The sequence below is a fragment of the Schistocerca nitens genome, chromosome 1 (assembly GCF_023898315.1).
Source record: "Schistocerca nitens isolate TAMUIC-IGC-003100 chromosome 1, iqSchNite1.1, whole genome shotgun sequence".
NCBI classification, from domain to species: domain Eukaryota; kingdom Metazoa; phylum Arthropoda; class Insecta; order Orthoptera; family Acrididae; genus Schistocerca; species Schistocerca nitens.
Window position 1 is genome coordinate 1,005,974,214 of NC_064614.1, and position 22,806 is coordinate 1,005,997,019.

The window sequence follows — 22,806 nt, forward strand, 5'->3', positions numbered from 1 at the left end:
AATGGTTCAAATGGCTCTGAGCACTATGGGACTTAACATCTGTGGTCATCAGTCCCCTAGAACTTAGGACTACTTAAACCTAACTAATCTAAGGACATCACACACATCCGTGCCCGAGGCAGGATTCGAACCTGCGACCGTAGCAGTCGCGCGGTTCCGGACTGAGCGCCTAGAACCGCTAGACCACCGCGGCCGGCTGAGACAGCTAACTATCGTCTGAAAACACTGCACATTTCCCTAACATTGGTTTGGTCCACGATAGTGTTAGATTTCAGAAAAAAAGAGTCAATAATTGTGAACATTAAGGAGCAATTTCAAGCACGATTTGTAGACATTACTGGTGTATCTCCTGTCATTCGTTACTTTGCACCGCCATTTTCAGCATGCAGTGAAGATGCTCCGAATCGTCTACAGATGTAATTGATCGATCTGCAGTGTAATACACGGATGAAGGACAAGTTCTTTGCAGTACGAAGTACAAAAGAATTCTACGAAAATTTTCTACAGCAAAAATTTCCACTCCTGCAACCGAAGCTGCTAGAGATACGTCCAATTTTGACTATACTTATGTGTGTGAAGGATTTTTCTCCATAATGAAAATAAATAAATCAAGGTTTCGATTGACTGTCAGTGACGAAAGTCTTCGAAACTGCTTGCGTTTATCAATGTGGGGTGCTTTTGTGCCCAACATTAACTTCATCGTTTCTCATCATCGATGATAAATATGTTCCAGATTTCTTTCTTTTTTTAACTTAAAATTGTTATTTACTAACTGTTCCTCATACTCCTCTACGTTACACAGGCGAACACAGTTCCCTGAAAAATTTGGTATTAAACTGGTTATTCAATGTATAAGTATACGTTTAAAAATTATCCTTTAATTATTGAGATACATGTATGACACCCTTGCTATGGAGGGTACTTAGCTAAAACGAATCCGACGTATTTATGCACCCTTCTCATGACTGCATTGCACGCCGTCAAAGAAGCACAGGGGTGCCCCAGGTACAGTGCATCGCAGCTAGTGGGTCAAGCGAAGCGGCGACATCTGTGTTTAGAGCCACACACTAAATGAGCGGTGGCGGTTCCGTTTTCCCGTTTACACGTCTGGTAAGTATGCACATTGTGAGTAGGAATTTACACACGTGCATCAGCTCCCCACGTGTGCAGAATTTCTGGCCGGCCTTGCCCTACATCTTGTGCCGTCTCCCACAGATATCATTTGTTTCATAACCATGGTTCTTCAAAACATTTATTGTTTTGAATTGCCCTTACATCAGTCAATTTGAATGTCACAGAGCCAGAACTAAGTTTATTTAATCTTCTGTTGTTCAGCATCATAGTTTGAATCTGGATACCCTCGGTAAAATTACAGCTTCTTTCCTACTTACGGAGTCGGCCCACAAACACATTGCTATATCATCTCATAATTTATGGACGAGTCCAAACTTTATCCTACATACAGAATTTTTGTAACATCCAACAGCAGCCAGAACAGTATTGTTTGAATGAAGTTAGCCAAAACTGAATTTTACGCCCAGAAAGTAAATATTCTAAACAAAATCCCGATTGCAATGTACACAGGAGAACGACTGGAAACAGAATTACCTGCTTTTCCCTAGAAAATCATTGACGTAAACTGCCGATAAAGAGGAAGTCTTCATATTTGCCTGTTTCTTATTGCTGCTGTCTGTATTTCACACATGAAAGCTCTAGACGTAATGCGAATCTCTCATTCAGTGCCGAGAAACGACCCATAGATTTCTCAGCTTTTCTCGTTAACGTTGTACGTATAATCTCCACAACATAACGAATAAGTTATTCACCACAGTATTTCATAGCGATGTTATTCTTCAGAACACCAGAGAGTTTCATACTTCTATTGCAGTTATCCAAGTACAGCATATATACTGACGGAAAGGGGAAGCGTTGCACCGAAAGCTACCAAACTGTTACTCTAGCAGTAACATGCTTGAGACATACGTTTATTGAAATTTCATCCTTAAGAGAGCTTGTTTTCAGTTTTTCTAAATTAACCATTACCACAGAGCTGGATCAGAAAATCATCGCAGAGAAGTCCACGTGCGGCTTATTGCCATGTTTCGTACTTTGAGGGACATCGAAATCTTTAACACAAGGGACACAGGGGCATGATATCGATGGATCGCACGGACAGATGGCTGCGGCGAAACGACTGCAAGACGAATGGTGGCGAGATAGATTCATGGAAACATTGTGGCAAGGAGAACAGGCATGGGTCCTTCCAGAAGGACTCAGATCAAGAGATAATTGTAGGATTTTTCGACTCGCTCTGACGAATGGATGGATGGTCAGAAATGAAATCTGGGCAGAGATTACAGGCAGGCTGTTACTCAGAATCGTAGAGTCAGACTGCTGTAAGCTGGGCTGAGATCTCGAGTTACCTTGCGTCAGTTACCGCTGACACCGTACCACCAACAACAGAGACTTGGTGTCGAGCCAAAGTCAACTAGGACACTGATCCTGTGGTGTTCACAACTCAGTCTCGCTTCAGCCTCTGGTGGACAGATCGACACCAATGGGTCTCTAGATGACTTGGTGAAAGGTCACAGCAAAAAGCGACTCTCGAGTCCCATACCTCTCCAATTCCTCGAGTCATTGTTAAGGGAACTGCATGATACGACAAAATGACCGACTTGGTAATTGTTGAGGGGAGACTGAATGTTCGTCGGCATTTGGCAAGAGTGTTAAACCCTGTTGTCTCACCCTTCATCGTTAAGTTTCCAAAAATCATATTCCTTATAGCACGAGGGGCGTTTCAAAAGTCCGTGCAAAAATAAAAACTACTTACGTGTTTGGGGTAAGCCTTTTTTTTTATTTTTCGACATAGTCTCCTTTTAGACTTATACACTTCGTTCAACGCTGTTCTAACTTGTTGATCCCTTCCTAATAAAAGGAATTGCCCAAGTCCGCAAAATAACTACTAGTTGTTGCAATCACCTCCTCGTTTGAATAAAATCTTTGTCCTACCAGCCATTTCTTCAAATTGGGGAACAAATAGTACTCCGAGGGAGCCAAGTCTGGAGAATAGGGGGGATGTGAAACGAGCTGGAATCCTATTTCCATTAATTTTGCGACCACAACTGCTGAGGTGTGTGCTGGTGCATTGTCGTGATGGAAAAGGGCTTTTTTGCTGTCCTTGACGGCGTTTTTATTGCAGCTCGGTTTTCAAACGGTCCAGTAACGATGAATAATATGCACCTGTAATAGTTTTACCCTTTGCCCGAAGGACTGGTCTTCGCCTTTTTTGGTGCAGATTCTCCCTTGGTAACCCATTTTTTAGATTGTTGTTTGGTCTCAGGAGTACAGTAATGTATCCATGTTTCACCCACAGTGACGAAACCACGCTTAAAGTCTTGCGGATTCTTCCTGAATAGCTGCAAACCATCCTTGCAACACTTCACACGATTCCGCTTTTGGTCAAGCGTGAGCAATCGCGGAACCCGTCCTGCAGATAGCTTTCTCATATTCAAATGTTTATGCAAAATATAATGTACCCGTTTATTCGAGGTGCCCACAGCACTATCAATCTCAAGCACCTTCACTCTTCTGTCATCGATCACCATATCATGGATTTTATCAATGATTTCTGGAGTCTTAACCTCCACAGGGCGTCCAGAACGTTAAGCATCACTTGTGCTCCTATGGCCACTCCGAAAATTTTGAAACCACTTATAAACTGTTCTAATCGCAGGTGCAGAGTCACCGTAATGTTTATCAAGCTTTTTTTAGTCTCCTAAGGCGTTTTGCATTTCATAAAGTAATGTTTAATCACCATACGAAATTAGTTTTCGTCCATTTTTTGACAATCACATGACTTCCTTGATTCACACCAATGCCAAACAGAAAGAAATAGACCAGTATGGCTGAAACGTGGTGTGCTTTCTTTTCAAAGATGTTACTAACTAAACATGACTTCGATACGCGCCTGTGGTGGAATCTCTCGGACTTTACACGAACTTCTCAAACGCCGCTCTTACGTGTCTTGATGTGACCGAAAGACAGATGCTTTCATACCAGCGTCCAACAAGCAATATTTATGCCATGATACTGTAAGTCTTTCATTCATGCAAAGAAATTCCTCAATATGACATTGAGAGACTGTTAGCTCCCGTGCTACAATGTATACCAGCGTGTCTTCGTGCCTGTAAAGGTCACGTCCCATATTGATACTGATGATGGACATCACAATGTTACACTTCCCATTTCCGTCAGTGAAACAGTCGTGAGTTTCGTAGGGTCTCTAAATTACTGCGAAGCACAAATCAGGAGGTGCAATGATAGAAATTTAACAAAATCGAGTTTTGCACTTTAGTTGGAGCAGCGCAGTGGAGTACTCACGGTGAGCGCTATGAGCAGCAGCAGCGCGCCGCCCTCGGCCCACAGCAGCAGCGCCGCCCCCGCCGCCCCCGCCGCCTGTGGCATCGGCTGCACCCCCGGCGACATCCCCGTACCGTCACCTGACGCAGCCTCCTCCGGCAGCCGCCATCCTTCCTGCGAACAGCGGTACACAACATACAGACCATCACCCCGCAGCGCCGCACGCCCTCAACAAGACCTGTCTTATCAGTCACAGATAGGAAGCCTCGGAGCATTATCTTGTATTACAACAGATCCATTTGCGTGCTTGCGCAACAATAACGACCGTAGTTCTGTTGTGTTGGCCAAACTAAAAGGGAATGTCTGCTAACTGATCAAAAGCATAGCGACACCTATTAAGGAACCTTGACATTGGGTGTATCCACCATTCGCCGTTGTGAACAGCATGCTAGGAACATTTTCTATGAGTATGAGCCGTGATGCGGCTCGCGTTGGTGCTGTTTCTAGGTTTCCGCCCTCTGGAGGCCAGACAGTATCGTTTAGTTGGCATGGTTGCGATTGTTTGTCTTCTTCTCGTGTTGACTAGCACCACTCGGTTTCGCAAACGTTGCCTGTCCGGTAGTGGTAGCAGCGGCGGTTATCGATATGTAGTAACTGTTGCCCTATCCTCGGGGCGACGTCGTTGTTTTTCCGTGTCGTGTGAGTGAGCCAGTTCGGTTGGGGACTCGGGAGGAACCAGGTCCATGCAGCGACAGAACACGCCGGGACCGCTGGCGGCACACATGGAATGCCGGATGGAAGGGCTGTGATCCCGAGGGTGCACGACCTCGTCATAAACCGGATCCAGCAAACTTTAAGATGAGTGCATTTCAATCCAAGTAGGGAAACCTCCACCATTGTGATATCTCGCGATTCTCCAGTGACTTGGGTTCGCGTTGCTGCTCATGATGGCTGAGGCGAAGAGCAGCGAGTGGAGTGCTTGGGGAAGGCGGATCTGATTAGCTTTCCTCGATTTCTTATTACTATTTACTTCGTTCAACTTGTTACAATTTGTGAAGTTCAACCAGCGGTAATTTTTCTTGCCTGGTGGCCGCTAACGCCCCAACTACCTGCTCTGTGGGCCAATTGGTGATTCTACTCTCGTGGTAGTGATTCCTTTCTTGTTCCGGGCACTCTAAGTACAGTTCTGGGGACGTACTGCAGACCGCCGGTTCCGGCTTTGGCGTATTGTTCCATCGTTGCATTTGGTTTATCGGACGTCAAGTATCTTCAGAAAGATTATCATTAGTCATTCGTTAGACTGCCATTAGTCTGAGTTACCATCTTGTGAAGTGAATGCAACTTTTGACTGCCTATCTCATCGCTCACGAAAGTGTTTGTTGCCGGACCTTCTCAGAGGTCGATACCTGGAGCACCGTCTGTGGCCCCTTGGTTCTTGTCTGATGGCCAGTAGTTCAGTTTAACGCTCCTTCAGCCCACGCCTTCTGCGGGTATAATCTGCCTCAGTACCCTTTAAGGAACTTATGTATTGGCCCTTGTGTTTTATTATTGTATTATTTACTACAGTACCTTGTAATGCCTACATTAAAGGTTATATATGTCTAGTTAATAGTTCTGATCGCCTTCTGGAATAAATCTAGCAGCATAGTGTTCATTGGCGTTAAGGGTTGTGTTACAAAGTTTACCATCATCTTACGTATTTTACCCGTTTGGTGATCAGTTGCTTGTTTTTTTAATTAACCTTTGCTACTGTATTTGCTGTTTTACAGCACGTTTCTAAACTTTTTTATACTATTGCCATCCCTGGCGTGTAAGGCCTTCTTCCCAGCTCACAGTGGCTTGCTTTTAAAATGTTATCTGCTGTATCTGTATTTAATGATGACTGCTAAATTGTAACTCACTGAAAACACTATTATTTACACAGTTGTTTATTCCTTCATCAATAACGTGTGCTATTTTCTTTTATTGTTGAGTCTGGAATTACTGGTTTAAAATAAATCGTTTTAAACTGTAAAAGGCAACCAATAGCGACTGATTACGGCCCCTCCACAATCGGAACCGAATCCTGCCTTCCCTTGACTACCAGGTTTCAGAGTGTGTGAATATCTGTGGAGAAATGGCGGCCAATTCTTCCGCAAGAGCAGAAACTGAGAAGGTAGTGACGTTGGACGCTGGGATCTGAAGCGAAGTCAACATTCTAATTCATCCCAACGGTGTTCCATTGGGTCCAGGTCGGGGCTTTAGGCAGCACAGTCCATGTAGGAATGTTATTGACGGCAATTCATTGCCTCACATACTACTTTATAAAAGACTGCATTGTCATACTCATATAAATAATCATGGTCTTCGACTTGTCCCTCTACTGTACGCAACACACAATACTGTAAAATGTGTTGATATGAAAAGCACTCCGCCGGCCGGTGTGGCCGTGCGGTTCTAAGCGCTACAGTTTGGAACCGCGTGACCGCTACGGTCGCAGGTTCGAATCCTGCCTCGGGCATGGATGTGTGTGATGTCCTTAGGTTAGTTCGGTTTAAGTAGTTCTAAGTTCTAGGGGACTGATGACCTCAGATGTTAAGTCCCATAGTGCTCAGAGCCATTTGAACCATTTGAAAAGCACTCCCATACCGTCCCACCTCCTCCATTCTTCACTGCTGGCACTACAAATAGTGGCAGCTTACACCCTTCAAGGCTTTGTCAACCCCAAACCCCTCCATTGATTGCAACAGGGTATAGCGTGATTCATCTCACCACATCCACTGTCAAGGGCAGTCGCTCTTTACTCCACCACAGGCGTCACTTAGCAGTGACCTCAGAGATGTAAGTCCTATGAGGAAGTGCTAGACCCGTCTGAGCAACCGGCAGCCCACGGGCAAGAAGAGGCCAGCGTTTCATTTCAGGACGGCCCACGGAAGAAATTCACAAAGTTCCTCCTAACTGTTTGTCGACTGTGAATGCCTATCTCCCTATCGTACTTTTTTCTATTCTATTAATATTAACAAATAATTCTAATAATTTTGGATTTATTAGAACGCTGCAGCTGTTGAACTTTAAGGTAGCGTTTTATAGTTGTTTATTTTCCCATGTCGAAATTTACCATCTTCACACTATTACATTTATTTACGTGTCATGACCAACGCTTCTTTACTAACGGCGTTACAGAGTTTTGCAACGCAAGCTTTTAAGACAGCTATTGTAAAATGTGCCAACCAAAAAATCGTGCCAAATGTAAACGAAGGCAAAATCTACAAGATTGGGGATCTTATAAAGAAGCTCGAAATTTAGAGTAGACTTCAGTGCGAATTTCTTATAGTAGTTTCCACAACGAAACACTGTCCCGAAGCCTGGCAGAAAATCCAAAGATATTCTGGTCGTGTGTAAAGTATCCTAGCGGCAAGGCACAATCAATGCCTTCTCTGCGCGATAGCAATGGAAATACTATCGACAACAGTGCTGTCGAAGCAGAGTTACTTCCGAAATTCCTTCAGTAAAGTAGGCGAAATAAATATTCCAGAATTCGAATCGAGAAAAGGTGCCAAAATGAATGCCTTAGAAGCAGTCATCCTCGGAGTAGTGATGCAACTTAAATCACTTAACAAAAGCAAGTCTTTCAGTCCACACTGTATACCAATTAGGTTCCTTTCAGGTTATGCTCACGCTCCGTACTCAACAATCATATACAGCCGCTCGCTCGACGAAAGATCAGTTCCTAAAGACTGGAAAGTTGAACAGGTCACACCAATATTCAAGAGAGGTAGTAGGAGTAATCCACTAAATTACAGACCCATATCATTAACGTCGATATGCAGCAGGATTTTGAAACATGTATTGTGTTCGAACATTATGAAATAGGCTACCTCGAAGAGAACGGTCTATTAACACACAGTCAACACGGATTTAGAAAACATTGTACTTGTGCAACACAACTAGCTCTTTACTCGCATGAAGTGGTGAGTGCCATTGACAAGGTATTTCAAATTGATTCCGTAGTTCTAGATTTCCAGAAGGCTTTTGATTCTGTACCACACAAACGGCTAGTAGTGAGATTGCATGCTTATGGAATATCATCTCAGTTATGTGACTGCATGCATGATTTCCTATCAGAGAGATCAAAATTCGTAGTAACTGACGGAAAGTCATCGACTAAAACAGAAGTGATGTCTGGCGCTCTCCAAGGTAGTGTTACAGGCCCTCCGCTGATCTTTGTTTATATACGAGTCACGTTCTTTGCAGATGATGCTGTTTATAGTTTAGTAAAGTCATCATAAGATCAAAACAAATTGCAAAACAACTTAGAAAAGATATTTGTACGGTGCAAAAATTAGCAATTGACCCTAAATAATGAAAAGTGTCAGGTCATCCACATGAGCGCTAAAAGCACTTCACTAAACTTCGGTTACACTATAAATCAGTCAAATCTAAAGCCCATAAGTTCAACTACGCACCTAGGAATTACACTGAAGAACCAAAGAAACTTGTACACCTGCCTAATATTGTGTAGGGGTCCCTTCAGCATGGACTCGATTGTCTGAAGTGTTGCTGGACTGACACCATGAATCCTGTAGGGCTATCCATAAAGTGAGAGTACGAAGGGTGAAAATCTCTTCTGAACAGGATGTTATAATGCATTCCACATATGCTCAGTAATGTTCATGTCTGAGGAGTCTGATGGCCAACGGAAGAGTTTGAACTCATGTGGGTGTTCCTGGAGCCACTCTGTAGCAGTTCTGGACGCGCGTGGTGTCGCATTGTCCTGCTGCAATTGCCCAAGTCCGTCGGAATACAGAATGGACATGAATGGATGCAGGTGATCAGACAGGATGCTTATGACCGCGTCACCTATCAGAGTCGTATCTAGACTTATCAGGGGCCCCATATCGCCCCAACTGCACACGCCCCACACCATTACAGAGCCTCCATCAGTTTTAACAGTGCCCAACTGACATGAAGGCTCCATGGATTCATGGGGTTGTCTCCCTACCCCTACAAGTCCATCCGCCCGGTACAATTTGAAACAAGACTCGTCCGACTAGGCAACATGTTTCCAGTCATCAGCAGTAGAAATCCGGTGTTGACGGGGCCCAGGCGAGGCGTAAAGCTTTGTGTCGTGCACCCATCAAGGGTACACGAGTGGGCCTTCGGCTTCTAAAAACCATGTCGATGATGTTTCGTTGAATGGTTCGCACGCTGACACTTGCTGATGGCTGAGCATTGAAATCTGCAGCAGTTTGCGGAAGGGTTGAGCTTCTGCGCGTTGGATGATTCTCTTCAGTCTTCGTTGATCCAGTTCTTGCAGGACCTTTTTCCGGCCGCAGCAATGTCAGAGATTTGATGTTTTACCGGATTCCTGATATTCACGGTACACTCGTGAAATGGTCGTACGGGAAAATCCCCACTTCACTATTACATCGGAGATGCTGTATCTCATCGCTCGTTCGCCGACTATAACACCACGTTCAAACTACTTAAATCTTGATAACCTGTCATTATAGCAGCAGTAACCTATCTAACAACTGCGCCAAACACTTGTTATCTTATATGGGCGTTGCCAACCGCAGCGCCGTATTCTCCCTGTTTACATATCTCTGTATTTGAATACGCATGCCTATATCTTTTACTTTGCGCTTCAGTGTATAATTAGGAAAAATTAAATTGAAAAGAACACATAGAAAATGTTGTGGAGAAGGAAAACCAAAGACTGGTTTTATTGGCAGAACACTTAGAAAATGTAACAGGTCTACTAAACAGTATGTCTACTCCCTACATTACGCTTGTCCGTCCTCTTTTGGAGTACTGCTGCGCGGTCTGGGATCTTTACAAGATGGAATTAATGGAGTACATCGAGAAAGTTCAAAGAAGAGCAGAACGTTTTGTATCATCGCGAAATAGGGGACAGAGTGTCACTGACATGATATAGGATTTTGGATGAACATCATTAAAACAAAGGCGTTTGTCTTTGCGGAGGACTCTTCTCACGAAATTTCAATCATCACATTTCTCCCCCGGGTGCGAAAATATTTTTTTGACGCCGACCTAAATAAGTAAAAATGATCATCGTAATAAAATAAGAAAAACCAGAGCTCGCACAGAAAGATATAGGCGTTCTTTTTTTCCGCGCACTGTTCGAGATTGGAATAATAGAAAATTATTGTGAAGGTTGTGCGATGAACACTCTACCAGGCACTTAAGTGTGATTTGCAGAGTACCCATGTAGATGATGTAGATGTAATGTAGATATAAAGAAATAATGTTCACAAAGCGTAGATAAATGTAAACCTCTAAACATGGAGTGAATACAAAATGACCGTAAGAATCTTTAGGAACATTGTCCTAAGGAGAAGCAGCGATCGGTAAGATTATTTCATGTATACAGTCTTGATGGCCTGTATGTGGTGTATATTTCTTTTACTGACTGTTTCGCTGTTTTTTCGTCATTGAACATAGTCTGGTGATGGTCTTCAAAAAGAAAGAAACCGTTCAATAAAATAAATACACACAACATACGATCAAGACTGTTTTATTGAAATAATTTTAATAAAAGACTGTATTCTCAAAAACGCTTGTTTTGAGGGATAATGTCTTGGTAGGAAAGAGTTACCATTCATGCCTTGTACATTAACATCATTGACGATGCTCCATGCTCATGCTAAACCCTTTCACCCCCTTATTTTTAACTTTTTGCACACAGTTATTGTGCTATCAAGCGATTTTTCACAACCACGTTACTCAAACCTCGATGGCCCCTATGCATCCTGTTTTCTTTTTTAGCCATCAGTCTTCTGACTGGTTTGATGCAGCCCGCAACGGATTCCGCTCCTGTGGCAACCTCTTCATCTCAGAGTTGCGCTTGCAACCTACGTTGTCAATTATTGTCAATTATGTGCTGGATACATTCCGGTCTCCATCTTCCTCTACAGATTTTAACCTATATGTCCGCGTCTAGTAGCATGGAAGTCATTCCCTGATGTATTAACAGGTGTCCTATCATCCTGTCCCTTTTTTTTTGTCAGTGTTTTCCCCATATTCCTCTCCTCTCCGATTCTGCCCGGAACCTCCTCACTCTAATGTTCTAATGTGTGTGAAATCTTATGGGACTTAACTGCTAAGGTCCTCAGTCCCTAAGCTTACACACTACTTAACCTAAATTATCTTAAGGACAAACACACACACCAATGCCCGAGGGAGGACTCGAACCTCCGCCGGGACCAGCCGCACAGTCCGTGCCTGCAGCGCCCTAGACTGCACGGCTAATCCCGCGCGGCCTCCTCAATCCTCATCAGTCCACCTAATTTTCAACATTCTTCTGTAACACTACATCTCAAATGCTTCGATTCTCTTCTGTTCCGGTTTTCCCAAAGTCTGTTTTACTACCATGCAACTTTGTGCCCCAAACGTACATTCTCAGAAATTTCTTCCTACTCAAGATCCATCCCAATCCTCCGAATGTGGTGTTCCATCACCCCATCAACCTCCACACCATCCTAGTCTATCCCTCTGCCACTCCCAGTCCCAGAATCTTGGTATGGGGATCATATCCCTGTGGAATGTCCAGATGCAAGACCTCTGCCCTGTCCACCCACCCAATACTTCCTGTTCCAGTCGTGTTACAGGTTTATCTTACCCCATCAGAAGCCGGATACGTTTGAGCAGAGAGCGTATACACCTAACAGGTCTCCGAATTTCTCACCTTTCGCACGGTTGTAGCTCATAATTGCATGTAGCAAACAATGCTCTAGTACGATAGCTGACACGTATTCAAAAAAAGCTATGGTCGAAGTTTCATAATCTTACCATAAAGAGCGCCAGCCGTGCATGAGAGTCGTTGACACAACCGACTAAGGAACGGACTGGAAGACAACTCGTGCTTAGTTGTGCTGCCTTCGAGTTACGTCATTTTTCTTCTCTAATCGGTTACTAAACCAATGAAGCACTACAATGACTCATGCTTGTTCGGAAATGAAGGCTGATAATAATAACAAAACCTTTTTTGCACACTCGTAGAGAGGCATAATCCATGAATCAGAAGGAATCATGATGAAATGATCATTTCTTTCCACGACGAAAGAGAAGAGGTGCTTGAGATCTTTGAAATAATTCACTGGCTACAAGTAAAAATTTTTAGCGGACCGGGACTCGAACCTGGACTTCTTACTTTACTCGAGCGGTCGTCTTAACTACTTTTGCATATTTTTTTAGAGTATCAACATGCAATAGCTTAAGTCAAGAAAGTCATCAAAATAACAAACGACAAAAATGAACATGAGAACGCTCTCCTGACAAAACAAAACAAGATAAAACAGCGACTTCATACCAGCGAGAGCTGAGTTGAAAATGTAAAATTAAAAACATCTTTAGCCATCTACATCTTGGATATAATTTATTTCTGCAACCAATTTATTAGATGCAAAATATAGATAGCTGAAGGTGTTGTTAATTTTATATTTTATGGTAAACAGCCGAAGTCCCTCAACCATCTTGTACAAAGATATACTTACAGAGAGAGATCAGTAGGTTCACATTGATCGCAAGTCTCAGCAGCAGTGAGTCAGGCACATCTTCTCGAAATATATTCCATAGCTTTAACACATGGGTCAAGTTTTGGAATAAACACCAAACTAGAATTCACATCCTCATACGCAGCACATTCCAGTGGAGGGGGACAATCCATTAAACACTATCCAAAAATTTAACTTCAAGAGGAAAAGGTAGATTGTTATTCACCATAAAGATAACACACTGAGCTGCAGACAGGCATAACTAAAAGACACTTACACATTAGCCTTTGGCCAAAGCCTTCGCACACATTCGTCGAAATAAGCAAGCACACCTCAAACGCACATGACCACCACCTCTGACAACTTGGACCAGAATGTAACTGTCATGTAGAACTGAAGTTGCAGACTAGCAGTATAGCATTGGGAGGCTGTTGGGCAGGGAGGTGTGGGGGTGGGATAGGCAGCAAAAGAGGAGAGAAGCAGGGAGGGGGAAAGAGAGGTAGATGCATTGGCGGAGGGCGGCACACAAAGAGGGTAGGAGGCGAGAATAGGGAGCAGGTGATAGTACAGAGGGGGTGGAGACTATTGGGTGAATGGTCTGGTGACTGTAAGTTAACATAGTTTGAGGGCAGGATAATTCTGGAAATGGAGAATGTGTTGCAAGGACAACTCCCATCTGCACAGTTCGAAAAGTTAGTGGGGAAGGGGAGGATACAGATGGCTTGAGTAGCTTTTGAAATCAATCATTTTATGTTCAGCTGCATGTTTTGCCAGAGGGCGGTGTACTTCGCTCTTGGCATTTGTTTGGCAGTGGCCATTCATCCTGGACGGTTGGTAGTTTACCATACTAATATTAAAGGCTGTGCAATGATTGCAGCAGAGCTGGTATATGATATGGTTGCTTTCACAGGTAGCCCAGCATCTGATGGGGTAGGGTAAGCCTGTAACAGGACTGGAATAGGAAGTGCTGAGTGGGTGGATTGGGCAGGTCTTGCATCTGCAAGGGGCTGGGACATGGAGTTGTATAGGGATGAACTAAGGTGTTGTGGAGATTTATGGGGCGATGGAACATCGCTTTAGGAGGGCTGGGAAGGATCTTAGGCAGTATGTCCCTCATTTCAGGGTATGATGATAGGTAATCAAAGCCCTGGCGGAGGATGTGGTTGAATTGTTGCAGCCTGAGGTGGTATTTGGTGATGAAGGGGGAACTTATTTGTAAGTTGGTTCTTGGGGGTGGTGGAAGAAATGGGGGTGTAAGGAGATATGGCATGGTAGATTTGTTTACAGACTAGATCTGGGGATAATATCTGTCAGTGAAGGCCTTATTGAGACATAATAGGGGATGAGAGAATTTTTGCCACCGCAGATATGCTGTTCCCAGGTGTCCCGGCTGTATGAGAGGGATGAGAGCTGTCTAAATGCAGGTACTGTTGGTCGTTGGTCGGTTTAACGTGGACAGACGTGAGAAGGAGCTATCAGAGAAGAGGAGGGCAACGTCCAGAAAGGGGGCACACTGGTTTCAGGAGGATGTCCTGAAAACGGTGAATCCCCCTAACTGGTGGATGACGTATGTTAAGTCCCACTATGGGACTTAACATCTGAGGTCATCAGTCCCCTACAACTTAGAACTACTTAAACCTAACTAACCTAAGGACATCACACACATCCATGCCCCAGGCAGGATTCGAACCTGCGACCGTAGCGGTCACGCGGTTCCAGACTGAAGCGCCTAGAACCGCACGGCGTATGTATAGGAGCGTTTGCTTTTGTAATAAGGTAGCGAGAAAGATAGTAAGAGGGTACTTAGTCGTAAAGTATATTTCAAGCATAGTTTTGTTTTAATTTTCGTTTCGTTTGGTTTTGCGGAACATTTTGTGAATTTTTGCAATATTGAATGACGTAGATGCATCTGCGAATGCTGAATCGGGTAAAGCGGTTTGCGCGCGAAGTTGATCATGAGAGGTTAATCTGATTGGATGATCGTTTTGATCAACCAATGAGAGAAGAGTCTTTCCCGCGTAATTGAATGAGTTATGTGCTCTGTGAGCGACGACATTTGGTCATTCGTGAAGTCGCTGTCGGACAAGAAGGTCATGTTAAATGTGTCCGAAAAAATTATCTGTAAGATGAAGAAATGGCGGTTAAATCGCGCTCGGTTTATATCGCCGTGCTAGCAGATGCAATTACGGACATTTCGGTGAAGTTTTGAGGAGTTTTGGAATGTTAGTTGCAGAAAAAACCGCGTGTGAAACTGTCAGCCTTTGTATATAATTCTGCGTGGCGTGTTCCGTATGCATGTACAGAACATTTTGGCGAGCATTTTCTTTCGAAGAATCCACTGAAAAAGACCGAATGTGAACTCGTTTTGTAACAGTGTATTGCCTGAGTGAATCTCGTAATATTTCGGGTTGGATTTAGCACATTTCTGGCTGTCTTAAGTGTGATACAAGCTGCACGAACTAGTAGTAGATGTATTACCAACGTAAATGTGGGCTTGGTGACACCATAAATGAAAAGGATCGTAATAAAACATCAGCATCTACAAACAAACATTTTCAATGAAGTGAGGAAGCACCCAATTTGCCCTTTATTAATAGAGATTTACAGGTTTATCTTGTTACTTAAGTTACGCGGACTTTGTAATCGTAAGTATGGACGGTGATTTTCTTCAACACTGCTTTTCTTATCGTCTACATAGTACCTAGGAATGCAGAGCAACGGGTGGTGAATGGACGCTATACTGAGGTAGGTTGACATTAAATAAATTGCACAACGAGTCCCATCAACCCCGCCCCGCCGCAGAATGTAATAAGACCTGCACCAAGGCGGCTGAACCTGCCCCGTAAGGGGCCTCCCGGCAAATGACGCCAAACACTCATTTCATTTTCATTACTATTACTCATGGAGATGCATTGAATACTGCCTACGGCTGTCACATGCATGGAAAAGATGAAGAAACCACAACTGAGTCTCATTGGCTGCACTCATCTCGACATCCAAAACTAAAGAGCCATCCATGACGAACGACTCTCGTTTCGGTTGCTCGGGTTCTCTATATGTCGGTAAAATATTCGGTTACTGGTTTTCTGCCTTACGTTAGACTTTGTATATTTGTGAATGCTCACTGAATTTGTGCGTACTCTGCTGTTGACAGCTTTGGATTTGTTGCTGAATTTGATTCTTTTCAGACACATCCCCATGAAATGCGATTGGGGAAAAGTTTTCCTACTTAGATTATTTGAGAGCACATCGATAGGTCCAATATTCGATTCATAAGCTGAGAAACATCACAAAAAGCTTGGGCTGAAGAGGATAAATTTGAACTGGTTTTTGTAACAGTTCTGTGGAGGGAAAAATTAGGGTTTAACGTCGCTTTGACGATAACACCACTACAGTTGGTTCCAGTGTGTGACGACAGCAACAGTGACACATTTTTTCAGAAAACCTGTGTTCGTGAATTATAATTCCAAATTTAGTCCTATCTTGAAAGACTTCTTCAAAGAATAACAGTTTTTTCATTAACTTCTCCTTGCACATATTTTCCGGTCTCGTAAACTGGCATAGGACCGAGAGAGCGGTGTGCTGATCACATGCCCCTCAATGTCCGCATCCAGTGACGCCTGTGGTCTCAGGACGACAAGGTGGCCGTTGGTCCTTCATAGAGTGTCCCGGCGAAGTTATGCACTTATTTGTGGTTTTTCATAGATTAGAATAAATTTGGTATTTTCCTTGTGAGCTTGTAGCAGTCCACTCTAAATAGGTGCCCGTAACGCCGTTTCCTGATACTATCTGTCATTGATTTCGGTAACTAGATAAATGTATGATTACTTTGTCATCCAAAGTGCATTTTCACGTTTTTAACCTACGATCTTTCGTAGACTTTTTTTACTGTTTTTCAAAGCTTTTTCTTTTGGAACTGCCACCAGTTATAATGGTTTCAGATGTGAAGTCTTCTGCTCTAACAGCTGTGTCGTAACGTGACTTTCCTCTTTTATGGTACGCTCGTGGTATTTCACCCGGAACAGTAAATATTTTTGGAAGTGGTTCTATAGATTAATCCAAACATAAAGTTCCATGTAACATGCATACAATTTGTATTGGTTACAGAGACAAGTTTTAATTTCTCGTGTCGGTACTCGACTTGCTACGGTCTTTTTTTTTATCAGCTGTCAGTTTTGTTTTTGAAGTTCAAGTTGCAAAGTTGTGCTTGAATTTATATAAATGAATTTCTTAATCGTGATTGTGATTTGTTGGCCCCTTCTGCTATATACACTCCTGGAAATGGAAAAAAGAACACATTGACACCGGTGTGTCAGACCCACCATACTTGCTCCGGACACTGCGAGAGGGCTGTACAAGCAATGATCACACGCACGGCACAGCGGACACACCAGGAACCGCGGTGTTGGCCGTCGAATGGAGCTAGCTGCGCAGCATTTGTGCACCGCCGCCGTCAGTGTCAGCCAGTTTGCCGTGGCATACGGAGCTCCATCGCAGTCTTTAACACTGGTAGCATGCCGCGACAGCGTGGACGTGAACCGTATGTGCAGTTGACGGACTTTGAGCGAGGGCGTATAGTGGGCATGCGGGAGGCCGGGTGGACGTACCGCCGAATCGCTCAACACGTGGGGCGTGAGGTCTCCACAGTACATCGATGTTGTCGCCAGTGGTCGGCGGAAGGTGCACGTGCCCGTCGACCTGGGACCGGACCGCAGCGACGCACGGATGCACGCCAAGACCGTAGGATCCTACGCAGTGCCGTAGGGGACCGCACCGCCACTTCCCAGCAAATTAGGGACACTGTTGCTCCTGGGGTGTCGGCGAGGACCATTCGCAACCGTCTCCATGAAGCTGGGCTACGGTCCCGCACACCGTTAGGCCGTCTTCCGCTCACGCCCCAACATCGTGCAGCCCGCCTCCAGTGGTGTCGCGACAGGCGTGAATGGAGGGACGAATGGAGACGTGTCGTCTTCAGCGATGAGAGTCGCTTCTGCCTTGGTACCAATGATGGTCGTATGCGTGTTTGGCGCCGTGCAGGTGAGCGCCACAATCAGGACTGCATACGACCGAGGCACACAGGGCCAACACCCGACATCATGGTGTGGGGAGCGATCTCCTACACTGGCCGTACACCACTGGTGATCGTCGAGGGGACACTGAATAGTGCACGGTACATCCAAACCGTCATCGAACCCATCGTTCTACCATTCCTAGACCGGCAAGGGAACTTGCTGTTCCAACAGGACAATGCACGTCCGCATGTATCCCGTGCCACCCAACGTGCTCTAGAAGGTGTAAGTCAACTACCCTGGCCAGCAAGATCTCCGGATCTGTCCCCCATTGAGCATGTTTGGGACTGGATGAAGCGTCGTCTCACGCGGTCTGAACGTCCAGCACGAACGCTGGTCCAACTGAGGCGCCAGGTGGAAATGGCATGGCAAGCCGTTCCACAGGACTACATCCAGCATCTCTACGATCGTCTCCATGGGAGAATAGCAGCCTGCATTGCTGCGAAAGGTGGATATACACTGTACTAGTGCCGACATTGTGCATGCTCTGTTGCCTGTGTCTATGTGCCTGTGGTTCTGTCAGTGTGATCATGTGATGTATCTGACCCCAGGAATGTGTCAATAAAGTTTCCCCTTCCTGGGACAATGAATTCACGGTGTTCTTATTTCAATTTCCAGGAGTGTATTTAGCCCTGCCGCAAGTATTTACAAATGCTGAGTACGCCGATACGATATTTGTGTATAGGTTTGTGCAGGGAACGTTACCGCTGCCTGTACAACGTAGACGATTTTCTAATTGCAGTATACCAGAGTGCCTAATTACGTTTTACTGTAGCGCAAAATACTGGTGCAGTTCCCAGCAGTCATACTTCTTCTTGCGTGCAAATGAACAAAGTGTAGATGGGTTGGTTCAAATGGCTCTGAGCACTATGGGACTTAACTTCTGAGGTCATCAGTCCCCTAGAACTTAGAACTACTTAAACCTAACTAACCTAAGGACGTCACGCACATCCATGCCCGATGCAGGATTCGAACCTGCGACCGTAGCGGTCGCGCGGTTCCACACTGTAGCGCCTAGAACCGCTCGGCCACTTCGGCCGGCAAAGTGTAGATGAAGCAGAAGACAATATTCAGTTTGCAGAACGTAAGACTCCAAAAAGCAAACGTACAATTTCTGCCTGTAACGTGTCATATACAGGAATATGGTGGACGCTACATACGAATTCTACCCGAGTCATTTACACCGGATTCTACAGCTTCGAGGAGGAGGTGACGGCAGACGATGGAAATTTTTTTGTTGACTACTTGCAAAATCCGTGGTAACCCCTCTAATACTCTTTACTGATTAAGCCACTTTCACTTATTATGGTATCAATTGCACAAGTAACACGCATCCGTAGTGCGACGAAAACCCTCGCGGCTTTGTGGGGACATATCTTCAAGAACAATTCACTCTGCTTTATACGAAATAGAGGATGGGGAAGGAAAGAGAAAGGATCGGTGGGAAACTCTTGACATCCAGCGGCGCAAGCCATTGTGGTAATGCAATGGGTAAAGCTGAAGATTTGCGCCAGAACGAGACTCGAACCCGGATGCTTCGATCTCTACAATGGTTGTCTTAAGCATCCTTTTCTTACGGTGCACCAACTTCCTCATTCACCTAATTTTAATCAAAACTATAAAAGAAAAAATCAAATCTACCCCTACTTCACACCGCCAATTTTACCCTACTGTAAGAAAAGAACTATGCCTCTTCAAGCGTTGCCCCTAACTATTGCCAAAAATTCTATAGTTATATTTTTTACAACATGATTATAAATAATAAAAGTGTACAAAAAATTTCATAAAACACAATGATAGGGAAATGTGACTCTTAGGATAAACTAAAATAGTTTTGTTTATTACTAGTGCTACTTCAGCTAAAAGAAATTTTCTTCAAGATATGATGCTACTGGAGTTTTGTTGTATACTGCCATTGCCGTTTTCTGTCTCCAACAATGCTGTCTAAAATATTTAGAAGAAATTCATACAGCTTTGTTAATGCCTCAGTGAATACAGCTTTCCACAAAAAGGCCAATCTCTTTGCTTTCTCGCTGCCTACAATTCAGGTCATTTTGAGTTCGATATGACGCTGCGTGGAATGTCACACTGAGCCTGACGCTCCCCATCTAGAGAGGGGCTCACGAACGTTAATACTGCGTAAATAATTTGGAAAGAGTGTATGATACCTGTGTGTGTATTCAAAAGCGTTGTGAGCGTTTTGCAGGTACCACCATTAATCAAGTTCCATTTTCTCTCCTTCACTGAAGATGTAGTCGATGGTCATTCCCTTGGACTATGTTAGCGCATGATATTTTGCGAGTCTAAATTAATAGTTATCCAGACGCAGAAGGATTAGAGGTGTAATGACGTTAGATGTGACGCGGAGGTAACAAGCTAACATCTTCTGTCACTCATCAAATGCCGACCGACGGCACGCACGGTAACCGATGTTCGTCACTGTCTAGGAAGCGACAGTCAGAAGGAGAGGCCATTAATGCGATAGTGTGGAGCACGTGTCTCGTCGCATATTTTTTGTTGCGGACTTGATACCACGTCGCGCACACGGTGGTTGGCAGAAAGTGGAGGTGTAACGCTGTCCACATTCGTGGCCAATTGATAGGTATTTGGTTTCTAACACGTTATGTGCAGCTAACCGCAGAAGGGTGGTGTAAAAATCTTTTGCCTTCAACGGACACGTAGTGGGTAGATCCGGGATCACGTAGTTGCATTGCAGAATTAATGTCGGTGAGTGAGTGTGTAGCGACTTGGACCACCGGCACCAGTAAAACAAAGGCGTTTTTTGCTGCGACAGGAGCTTCTCGTGAAGTTTAAATCAACAACTTTCTCCTCAGAGTATGAAACTATTTTGTTCGCGGCCACATACATAGGGAGAAATGATCGTCATAATAAAATAAGAGAAATCAGAGCTCGCGCAGAAGATTAAGTGCTCGTTTTTCCCACACGCTGTTTGAGAGTGGAACGGTAGAGAAGTAGCTTAAAGGTGGTTCGATGAATCCTCTGCCAGGCACTTAATTGTGAATTGCAGAGTAATCATATATATGTAGTTGCAGAGACGTGTGAGATCGCCATCAGTATCTCCAATAGATGACCCGTGAGCGAGACGTGTTGACTGGTCCATCGATTCCACATGTTATTCATATAAAGGGCAACTCCCCATGCACGGATATTAACCAGTCCCAGGCCTACATCATACATGGGGAGGATGAGAGTGTCATAACGTCTTTTAATCGAATAGGAAATAACCAAACGCCACCTAAAATCTGCGACCCGTCACTGCCAGTAGGGGGAGGATTAGTGCCACGTGATTGAGTGTCGACGGCCGGTAGATGTTCATGTATTCCACACGATGCAGCTGGTATAAGTCCCAGAGCAGGTTCTGGGGGCACCATCTGTAGTGACCGTCGGTAGTTCGCGGCGGACATTCTGCACACATCCTTTGTAAACATGACTCCGAAATATCCTAGCTCAATAACTGGCAGGAGAAGGGCAACAGCGCCCGATATCCATCGCCACCGACTTACACTATTTGATCGAAAGTATCCGGACATCCCCAGAAGCATACGTTTTATTAGGTGCATTGTGCTGCCACCTACTGCTAGGTACTCCATACCAGCGACTTCCGTAGTCATTAGACAATGTGAGACAGCAGAATAGCGCTCTCCGTGGAACTCACAGTTCAGGTGATTGGATATCACTTGTGTCATACGTCTGTACGCGAGATTTTCACACTCCTAAACATCCCTAGCACCACTGTTTCCGATGTGATAAGTGGAAATGTGAAGAGACACGCATAACACAAAAACGTACAGGCCGACGTTGTCTGTTGACTGACAGAGACCGCCGACAGTTGATGAGGGTCGGCTGTGTAATAGACAGATATCTAGATATCTATTCAGTATATGCCAAATAGCTCCACAGATGATGAAGAGATTGATGAAATGTATGATGAGACAAAAGAAATTATTCAGATAGAGAAAGACGAAAATTTAATAGTCATGGGTGACTGGAATTCGACAGTAGGAAAAGGGAGAGAATGAAACGTAGTAGGTGAATATGGATTGGGGCTAAGAAATGAAAGAGGAAGCCGCCTAGTAGAATTTTGCACAGAGCATAACTTAATCATAGCTAACACTTGGCTCAAGAATCATAAAAGAAGGTTGTATACATGGAAGAAGCCTGGATATACTGGAAGGTTTCAGATATATTATATAATGGTAAGACACAGATTTAGGAACCAGGTTTTAAATTTAACATTCCCAGGGGCAGATATGGACCCCGACCACAATCTATTGGTTATGAACCGTAGATTAAAACTGAAGAAACTGCAAAAAGGTGGGAATTTAAGGAGATGGGACCTGGATAAACTGAAAGAACCCGAGGTTGTACAGAGTTCCAGGGAGAGCATTAGGGAAAGATTGACAAGAATGGGGGAAAGAAATACAGTAGAAGAAGAATGGGTAGCTTGGAGGGATGAAATAGTGAAGGCAGCAGAGGATCAAGTAGGTAAAAAGACGAGGGCTAGTGGAAATCCTTGGGTAACAGATGATATATTGAATTTAATGGATGAAAGGAGAAAATACAAAAATGCAGTAAATAAAGCAGGCAAAAAGGAATACAAACGTCTCAAAAATTAGATCAACAGCAAGTGCAAAATGGCTAAGCAGAAATGGCTAGAGGACAAATGTAAGGATGTAGAGGCGTATATCACTAGGGGTAAGATAGGTAGTCTACAGGAAAATTAAAGAGACCTTTGAAGAAAAGGTTGAACGACTGAATAATGGAAAAACGTTGTGTGGAGTGACGAATCACGGTACACAATGTGGCGATCCGATGACAGGTTGTGGGTATGGTGAATGCCCAGTGAATGTCATCTGCCAGCG

The 22,806-nt window shown here is 44.2% G+C and overlaps 2 protein-coding genes across 2 annotated transcripts in view; both read right to left on the reverse strand.

Moving 5' to 3' along the window:
• Window positions 1–4,485, reverse strand: part of LOC126219449 (alpha-1A adrenergic receptor-like) — a 41,503-nt gene extending 37,018 nt beyond the window's left edge. Inside the window, exon 1 of the mRNA XM_049942145.1 lies at window positions 4,435–4,485. Within this exon, the coding sequence (XP_049798102.1) occupies window positions 4,435–4,485 (51 nt within the window). The remainder of the gene's footprint in view (window positions 1–4,434) is intronic.
• Window positions 4,486–4,487: 2 nt separating this feature from the next.
• LOC126219615 (uncharacterized) overlaps window positions 4,488–22,806 on the reverse strand; it is a 42,153-nt gene continuing 23,834 nt past the window's right edge. Inside the window, exon 4 of the mRNA XM_049942147.1 lies at window positions 4,488–4,533. Within this exon, the coding sequence (XP_049798104.1) occupies window positions 4,496–4,533 (38 nt within the window). The 3' untranslated portion in view covers window positions 4,488–4,495. The remainder of the gene's footprint in view (window positions 4,534–22,806) is intronic.